This window comes from Setaria viridis, chromosome 1 (genome assembly GCF_005286985.2).
Source record: "Setaria viridis chromosome 1, Setaria_viridis_v4.0, whole genome shotgun sequence".
Classification (NCBI taxonomy): Eukaryota; Viridiplantae; Streptophyta; class Magnoliopsida; order Poales; family Poaceae; genus Setaria; species Setaria viridis.
The window spans coordinates 5,696,904-5,706,605 of record NC_048263.2 but is presented as its reverse complement, the minus strand read 5'-3'; the positions used below and the strand labels follow the sequence as shown (position 1 = coordinate 5,706,605).

Below are 9,702 nucleotides of genomic sequence, written 5' to 3'. Positions count from 1 at the left end.
AGCTAGGCAGCATAACCCATGTAGCTCTTTGCGTGCCTTTGGTAAAAATAGCATTGCATCTATATCTATGTAGCTAATTGGTCACGACTCCTAATTACTAGGCCCCATTGCTTAACAATTGTAATTAAGGAGTAGTTAAGGAGAGCTATAGAGGAGAGAAGAAGAAAGAGATGGAGTCAGGGGACATGGAACTGCAGAGAGATGGCAAGAGCCGGTCCTACATTATTAGATAAGCACAGAGGCATATTCTAAGCCATGCTTATGTTGGGTTTGCCATCATATTCAACTGCACTTGTTAATCCCTGCTAATGATCAAATCAAGCTCACAAATCTATTATAAAAAGGCGCCATTTTTTTTCTATGTCCCCTCGCGTATCATCCGTTGATTACTATTGTTTTCTCCCTGGCCCCCACAAACCTCCTACACACACTCTCTCTCTCTCCTCTGTCTGCCTACGTGTATAAATGCCCCGTTCCTTCCCTCCCAAGTGAGAAGAAGAAGCACTCAGCAAGAGCTTTCAAGAAGCTTGTAGCTGCACTTGCTTGGTCACAGCCTCACAGAGAGAAGCATAGAGGATTCACATAGAGCTAGCAAGAAATTGAAGTGGTAGAGTGAGAGGCATGGGGGTGATGATGGACGAGGCAGAGCCAATGAAGAAGACGATGATAAGAGTGAGGGAGTTCGACGTGGCGAGGGACCTTCGCGCCGTGGAGGAGCTCGAGCTCCGGTGCCAGGTTGGCCTGTCCGGCGACCAAAGCTCTGACGACCCTGCCGCCGACCATGACGGCGGCGCAGAGAGGAAGAAGAGGAGCGGCAAGAAGAAGAAGAGAGGCATGTCGCTCTACGTCGAGCAGATCGGCGACCCGTTTGCCCGGGTGCGCCATGCGCCGGACCACGTCATGCTGGTAATTTTACTATACCCAGCAGCCGCCATTGACGCTTCAGTTTGACCTTGCGCGTCCATGATAGCGATGCTCATGGAGTGTGCTTGTGTCCAGGTCGCCGAGTACGGGGATGAAGAAGAGGTCGTCGGGGTGATCAAGGCGTGCACCAGGATGGTCAGCCGAGGGAAGAAGACGACGCAAAGCTTCAGCAGCTCATCAAAGCAGTTCGTCAAGGTGGCATGCCTTCTTGGGCTCAGGGTGTCCCCCTCGCACAGGTGATTAATTAAACAACTAACCCGAGTTAATTACTAGTATTAGTGTACTAGAAATCATCAGGTGCTGACGCATTGCGCGAGAGCGAGAGAGCAATGCGAGCAACCACCATGTGGGGACAGTGGACTGACAGGTTCTTTCTTCTTCGTCTCCGTTCGCAGGCGCCTCGGGATCGCGACGGAGCTGGTCCGGCGCGCCGAGTCGTGGTGCGCAGCTCGCGGCGCGGCGTACGCCACCATGGCCACCACCGAGTCCAACGCGGCGTCGCTCGCTCTCTTCGCCGGCCGCTTCGCGTACGCGCCTTTCCGGCGGCCGGTGTTCCTCGGCCACCCCGTGCACCGGCACCGGGCGCGTGTCCCGCGCGCGCACCGCGTCCTCCGCCTGCCCCCGCCGCTCGCCGCTGCCGCCTACGCCGCGCTGCTCCCGCCCCACGCCGCCGAGTTCCTCCCCGCCGACCTCCCCGCGCTGCTCGCCCACAAGCTCACCCTCGGCACCTACCTCGCCATCGAGCGCGGCGGCGGCCCCGAGGACGCAGCGCGCCCGTCGTCGTTCGCGCTGGTCAGCGTCTGGGACGCCACGCGCTCCCTCCGCCTCCGCGTCGGCGGCGCGCCGGCGCTCCTCCGCGCGTCGCTGGCGGCAGCGCGCGCCCTCGACAGCCACGCACCGTGGCTGCGGGTGCCCTCCGTGCCCGACATCTTCCGGCCGTTCGGCACCTACCTCCTCTACGGCCTCCGCATGTCCGGGCCGGAGGGTCCGGCGCTCCTCCGCTCGCTCTGCCGCCACGCTCACAACGTCGCCCGCAAGAACCCAGCGTGCGCCGTCCTGGCCGCCGACCTCGGGCCCGAGGACCCGGCCGCCGCCGTCGTGCCGCACTGGGCCAAGTTCTCCTGCGACGAGGACGTCTGGTGCATCAAGAAGCTCGGCGCCGCTACCGGCGGCAATGCCGCCGGCGACGAGGACGAGGATGACTGGACGACGTCACCGCCGCCCGGAGTCCTGTTTGTGGATCCACGGGAGTTCTGAACGTTGGCGCAATGTACAAGTTTTGATTTTTTTTTTATGATTGTGTAGATATACATCATACATACGTGGACATGATGCTGCAAGTCGATGCAAAAATGCAGTGCATTTTGCAGATTATGTACCTCCCAAGTACAATTTAGGGTAGCAACAGACCTTATCAGCTTTTGGCTCTGAAAGTCTGTACTTCTGAAGAGCGATGGTTGGTCATTTTCAAGTGAAATGGCCATCCATCTCTCAAAGATGCGTAGAAATGTCAGAAGAATATGCTTCAGTTGGGTCTCTTGTATAGCCGTAAAGCATAGGTGATTATTTTAGCTCAGTATTCAATGGAAATTCAATATGAACAAAACTTATTGGTTTAAAGTTTACAATGAATGAACTAAGGAGCAGCAGCAGCGACTGGAGACGGCTGCAACCTGCCTACATTCATTGATAAGGATTACAGAAAACAAACACAAACACAATCACACCTACTCTGACCACCTGGGGTCCATGATTTGAAGAAAACAAACACAAGCAGATGTTGTCATGAAGAATTTATACAGTCCACATCATTGACCGATTGAACTAGCGTAAACCACAGCATGTCTTCTACTTGCTGAATATTCTGGTAAAATCTCTTGTTTCAGCAAGATCACATCTGCAACCTACCCTTGATCAAATCTCTGAACCTTGAAAACAAAAGGGCTTCCACGCAGCAACTTGATGGGTCCAGTTCAGCGCAGCTCACAAAGGGAAAGTGCCAATTTCGAGATAATGTCGTAACCAACCCCAGATAGCATATAAAGGGACTCCAATACTCAATTCCTTTATACCCAATTGCAGGCAGTGCATATCTTCCAGAAGCCACTGGCCAGGCCCTACTTGAAATTTAAACTAAGGCTCTGTATCCTTTGGTTTTCCACAACCTGGAAAAGAAACATGGCCAATTGGCCACAACCATCTAACGATCACTTCTCTAACACCATTCACATGGACCATACAAAATAACTGCAAAGTAAAAGAGACAAACAAGCTATTAGTTTGGTAGAAAGGAATTAATCTGTACAATGAGGGCAAAGATAAATAAAACTGCAATGCAGTTTGCAACTTGCAAGTGACACCAGAAAACAATATAGCAGTCAGGAATGTGATTCTGAAATGCACTGTCCTAGAGTAAATGCAGCCACATGTCAATGCCTCGCTGGGATAATTAGAATGGCATGCAGCATATCAGTGCTAACTTACAGGTATAGGCAGTTCATTTTCCAAGCACAACAGAAAATATTCTATGTGCACCAAGAAAAAGCATGATTGTTTATGTCAAATCTGCAGTATGTTTTTTCAAACTATTCACAGAACATTCTTTGCATTTGCCTTGGTCTAAAGAGCTTCAATAGATAGGAGGCCACAAATTAAAGGCAAGCATATCTGTTGCTGGCTATCGTATGCAGACTGGGAATAAACATATGAATTGGTCCTGATGCGGCACACCTAGATCTAATAAACACTGTAATGTGGACAAGAATATGCATAATCGGTCCAATCTGCTTACATGACACTATGCAACTATATCTAACAAGAACTGCAATTGGACAGGGATAAGCAAAATATCAGTCCAATCAGTTAGTGAGCCACTTAAGCAAAACAGAATAGAACTTCATAAAAGGAACAAATAAATAAGGTAGACATGACAACAGTCTGCTTTAGGTCACCTTGCATGAACGAGGAATGGCACCCAAATAAAAGAGAAAGCAAATGGCTAGTGAATAGTATTCTGCAATTGTAAACTTTATTTCACACACTCCGATTGGCATTTATAGATACTAATATCCAAAATAGTAATTTATTACTGGTGAAGACTAAACGCAAAACTTTATTTCCGCATTACAAGTGGCTTACATACTAATCTCTGAAGTGCTAGTAATTTACTGGCGAAGACCAATCACCAACAATGGACACAAGATCAGAGGTGGACCTACAGTCATGTGAGTGAGGGCATAGGCCCTCACTCAAAATCTTCAAGCTAAGGTAAGTGATAAAATTTCACCATATAAAAGTTTCATAATTTTAGCTTCTCTTGATGTGTGCCCTCACTCAAATTTTGTTCTAGGTCCGCCCCTGCACAAGATGCATTTCAAATCACTGAGACCAGACATCAATGTTGGACATATGCATTTTTTGGAAAGTGGGACCCAAGAGAATAAAGATGCTCATACATGTTTATTTTGAATTTTGATCCACTTTATAAGCGATTACTTAGGAGCACTGGCAAGACTATATTCCAGTTTTGACTCCCTGTCCAAATATCATGTCCAGTAAGCATTAAATAATAGAAAGATCCAATTCATAAACAAATAACACTTTCAAAACAATGTGCTATGACCCTTAGATCACAAGAGCGACACACACCACATGCTGAGCAGTGGAGGGTTGGATGGCAACAACTGAAGGAGAGGGACTTTTAGGAGAAAGAGGAGACAATGGACTAGGAGGAAGAACCTTGGTGGAGACTAGATTGATCCCATTCCTTCTTATTGCTTTCCCAATAATATGACAAATCAGCTAAAGAGGAGACTGAACCTAAATGGAAGGATATGCATCCAACTAATATAGCCGCGAGGATAAGCGTATATGCTGCCGTTGCCTCAGCTAGCCCTAAGGGTGTCTATTGCTTCTTGTGGTGTGGGTATCCATGCACATGACACAATGTCAGTCAACTAAATTTGTCACTATTAAAAATTAGCCACTTCACACAGCAGAAATAATATTAGGATTTTAGGAACAAACCCTTCCTGATCAGATCCCCCTTGGTACTCTTCATGGGTACTTGGTTCAGAGTTCAGAAATTTGGATTAGCTTAGCTTGTCCTGTTCAATAAACTCCAGAAATATCAGTCAAAAGAACATCTATAGAATCTGACTGATCCAAACTGAAGTTGCAAGTTCAGACAACAGACATACAAAAGAAACCACAGCAAAGAATCTTGAAAATGGGCCAATTTTTAGTTTCTGCCAAGCATTTTCAAATGATTGCTCTTCTGAACTTTTTCTCTGACAAGAGGGACAGCAGTGCTGCCTGATGCCACAACGCTTCTTTTTATTTATCTTAAGAGATAACATCTATGTAAAAGTCCATGAAAAATCTCCCTGGATCTGTTATAGATGCTAGCCATTTCACATGAGTTTTTCATGAATTAGTTTATAAATTACAACTGAACTGCCAGTACCTGCAGATATGCTTTCTTTAGAGCATCTTCAGGCCATGTAGCTTTATCTTAAGAGACAGCATATAGGACTCTAGGTCAAGTCCATCAAAAATCTCCCTGGATAATTTGTTATAGATGTTAGCCATTGCACATGAGTTTTTCATGAATTAGTTTATTTATTACAACTGAACTGCCAGTACCTGCAAGCCATGTAGCTCAGCTAATGCACTAGAGGTGACCTGAATGATGTCTTCAGAGTTCCACATTGACCTGCCCTGCAGTTTTCAGGTTAACAATGTTGCCATGATGCCGTCCAGCATTTCAGCACGACAGTAGTAAACCAAACTATAGATTGCACGCACGTCAGAACTGCTGCAACCATGATACGTTTCTGAACCAGAAAAACAGTGCTCTACTGTGAAGCCCCTCTGTTCCAGATGAACAACAGCCGCTTAAAGATCATGGAAGCAGTTACTTGCATCTGCAATGTCACATAGCTCCAAAAATTCTTACGGTTTGGAAATTGGAGACGGCTGGGCAAATATTCCGAACGGTTGAAGATTCAACCCTCTTCCCCATCAGATCTGATGTGCTTCGCAGTCACCAAACATATTTGAGCAACGAAGCTTATACTAGGTACAGACGTACAGTAAAGAACTCGACGGACAATTTCTCACCGGCGCTCCGAAGTGGCATCCACCACGCGCATCTCCTCCGCATCCCCTGCACGAACTCCGGCTGTGTGACTGCGCCGTGACCGCCTGCTTTCTTCTTCGCTTCCTCGTCCTCTTTCGAATCGGCAGCGGCGCGTGGCCGTCACCGACTAATCGATGGATCCAGAGTACGGTCGCCACTCGCCACGCCATGGACGCCAAGACGTACAAGCTCCAGCTGCAGCTCGGCCTGGCGGTCTACACCGTAGCGGATTCGAAGTTTAAGCTAGCGAGATGCCGTTGACGGACACGACGAAGCAGCAAGTACCGGATCATCGGACGAGGAGTTAAGAGGAGGAGCCTGACGAGATCACCCACACTAGATTCCGTGGGCATGGTAGCAATCTAAACCAAGACGCTGAGATGCAACCCGGATGGATTTTTCATACGTGTTTGCCAGCCCAGAAGTGTACAATACGTATGTGCCTCTTCTGCAAATCGTTTCTGAATTTCAAAAGATTTTTCATAAGTGTTCGCTGGATGAAACTCCCATACAGCTGATGATCAGGTCAGGCAAAATGAGACAAGTCCAAATCCTGGCGCAAATGTGTAACATTCTCTGGTAATCGAGTTTGAATATTTGCAGCTGAAAATCACAGTTGTTGCTAAAGGCGTGTGCAAAACACTCTGATGACACAACTGAAAATCACACATGATATTTGCAGCTGCTGCTATGTTTTGTGATCAGTCGAGGCGGCGCAGGAGATACTCGACTTCGACGTCCTTAGTCAATGGCATCACCCACTGATCATACAGCTTGGAGAGCACTTTAGGATCGACCTTGCATTCGCTGTCACCGGCAGTGACTTCTTGCTTGCCGGCATTGTCCTCCAAGGTGACGTTCTGTCCGAAGGTCCTGGCCTTCTTCTCTACTCTCTTCTTCACCTTCTCTTCGACAGCCTTGAATGTAAGCAGATCCATCAAAGAATTGCTGTCCTGCATCGACAGTGAGATAAAGCAAAAGGAGTTCATTTTCTAGGGGTCGGCATCTAAATCATTCAGAGCAGACAGATAGGAGAAATGTAGTAGAATTGGACTCATGAAATGTGTAAAGTGCTCTGAAGATGTGAGAATGTGACAGAGTACCATGTAACCTAGAAATAAAAAGGTAGCCATTTAAAGGGACATATAAGCTGATTTCTTAGTTGAACTTCAACTATCAAGGTTCACCAATATACATAGCCCTTGGGAACACTAGATATCTTTTATATTGCTATATACATAATATCAGCAAATATACCAATTATGTACGTATTAGGTAATTCAGGGAGGCAGCTAATGTGATGTTCAGTAGATTAACCTTTGCTTGTATTAGTGGACTATAATCATGAGGAGCGTCTTTGAACTTCACCTCAGCAACATATTTACCAATATGGACTCTTCTTGATAGCACCTACAAGAAAAGAACCTTGTATTTTACAGGTACACATCAATTTCAAAGTAAAAAAATCCAGCAATTTGCAATTCTTCCTCCAGTACAAGAAATTCTAACCTAGAACTCATACCTGCAGACATGCAAAATCCAACGCAACTGTTTCTGCATAGCTACCGTCGTCGCCGTCAACAGTGAATAAGGGGAGCAATTCATCGAAATACATTTTCCATATTGCATCATTCACAGTGACCAACGAAGCTAGAGGGTGCAAAACCTAATAATAAAGAAAGAGAAGGTCAGATCTCAGCAACCATCACTACCACTTCTTGGTATTTTAAGGTATTGCCTGATGAGCACCTTTGGGGAACTCTTGGTAGGAAAGAGTGGCGAGGGAAGATCTTGAGGGAAGAATGGAACATCTTCTGGCTTTTGATAATGTCCAGCCTATGAGAATTTAAAAAATGTACTGAGATTGTGTATGAGATTGCACAAAAGGGTTAACTATTGCAGTACATGAAAATTCACAGATGGATTGAGAATTTGTAAGAGATGACACAGCAATGGTATAAATTGCAGTGTATGTGCAGCCATACTTCCAGTAGCATCTGTGCTATATGCCTTAACAAAGAACATGTTATTAAGCTGTCCAGGCTTGGAAGATACAGTACAATCTAGAAATGAGAAAATAAACATTTTGACCTTTTCCATGTCCAGTAAAGTATCAGTAAGCAACGATTAATCATATTACCTTTTTTCCAAACATGCCATTAGTTAGATAACTGATAGTAAGTAATAGGAAGTACATCTTACTTTTCTTGCCTTCTGAATTTTAAACAATTGAATGGGGACAGGATTAAGTATTAAGTCGTTTGAATCAACAAACAGTGGAAAGCCAAGTAGAGAAGTGCCAATAGAGCTCAAAGAACTGAGATTCATCTCTACCCTGGCAAGATGGTTTCAAACCAGTTACTTGTTTCAATCCTAGCGTACTGAAGTTCTACAAAACAGTTGCTTTAATAATTTGATCGGACATAATTGCATTTCGCAAGACAAAATTAGGTAATCTGCCAAATGACAACAACTGCAGCCTCTGCATTTCAGCTAAAATTCTAAAACCACATCACGGTAGGGATAAAAATCTTCACATCTTGATTCGTAATGGTAAGTAAGACGACCACATTAACAGTAACAAACGGACAGGTCCAGCCTTATCAAGATTCAAGAACTTGAGCAAACAGTTCCCCATCCCCTACACTGTTCCGCATGGTTCCCCATCCGGTTAATGCAAATCTTAATGGAGCAAACTGACGGCCGGGCCGGGCCGAGCGAGAGAGTGCACGAAGCAGCCGTAGAGGGGGGAAGGCGGGCGTCTCCGGCCGGCGGAAGCCATCGCCGTCGCAGCAGAAGTGTTTTGCATATAGCCCCCTAAACTGGATCGCGACCAATAATCGCGATCCGAATATTTACAAAACAGACCCTGGGTTTTTACATTTAAACCCCTAAATTGGATCGCGATCCAAAATAGGGGGTTATTTGTAAATATTCGGATCGCGACTATTAATCGCGAATCGCGATCCGAATATTTGACCCCCCCCCCCCCCCCCCCCCCCCCCCCCCCTCGGGTCCTGAGTCCTGACACTTGCCGGCGGAGGACTGAGGCAGAGACGAGGCTTCGGCCGGTAAACGGCGGCGGCGAGATGCTTCTCCCCTCCCAAACAGAGCCAGCAATGCGGCGGCGTCGCTTGCTTACTTGAACATGACGGTGCCGCCGATGAAGGCGACCCAGAGTTCGCCCCGCGGCCGGCGTAAGATGAAGGAACGAAAAGAAAGAAGCTTGCCTTGGCGTTGAGGGCCTCCGCTTCCCGGACGAAGAACTCAACGAGAGAGCGCCCTCCGCCGCCGCCGCCGGCGGCGGGCGCGTAGGCCGGCGCGTTGCGCGGGTGCCTGGCGCGCTCGAGGAGCGCGAACACCACCGAGTCCTCCAGCCGGACCAGCGCGTCCCGCACCGCGGCCAGGCTCAGCTGCTCGGCCCCCAGCGCGTCCATGGCGAGGAATGAGATCGGAGCGGGGTGGTTTCCGGGGGGCGGAAGGGAAAGGAGTGTGCTTTGGGCCTTCGGCACGGTAGTGGCCTGGTGGGGGTTGGCGAGTGGTCAGGCCACCACAAGTACACGCCTCTGGTGGAAATGGTTTGAGTGGCCAAGGGGCCCAAGACGACCCTGTGCTCACTCAGTGCGTGGACCAGTGTG

General features: G+C 47.5%; 2 protein-coding genes across 2 annotated transcripts; one reads left to right on the top strand and one right to left on the bottom strand.

Moving 5' to 3' along the window:
* Nucleotides 1-218: 218 nt before the first annotated feature.
* Nucleotides 219-2,544, top strand: LOC117843245 (acetyl transferase GW6a). The gene is made up of 3 exons (XM_034723819.2): nucleotides 219-906; nucleotides 1,000-1,160; nucleotides 1,320-2,544. Exons 1-3 carry the CDS (start codon nucleotides 622-624, stop codon nucleotides 2,179-2,181), a joined length of 1,308 nt encoding a protein of 435 aa, XP_034579710.1. The 5' UTR covers nucleotides 219-621; the 3' UTR covers nucleotides 2,182-2,544.
* A 4,074-nt stretch (nucleotides 2,545-6,618) lies between these two features.
* Nucleotides 6,619-9,609, bottom strand: LOC117843254 (chorismate mutase 2, cytosolic). The gene is made up of 5 exons (XM_034723828.2): nucleotides 9,295-9,609; nucleotides 7,814-7,900; nucleotides 7,587-7,730; nucleotides 7,382-7,474; nucleotides 6,619-7,017 (listed from the first exon to the last, which is right to left on the bottom strand). The coding sequence occupies exons 1-5, from the start codon at nucleotides 9,499-9,501 to the stop codon at nucleotides 6,766-6,768; spliced, it is 783 nt and encodes a 260-aa protein (XP_034579719.1). The 5' UTR covers nucleotides 9,502-9,609; the 3' UTR covers nucleotides 6,619-6,765.
* Between the last annotated feature and the right edge of the window lie 93 nt (nucleotides 9,610-9,702).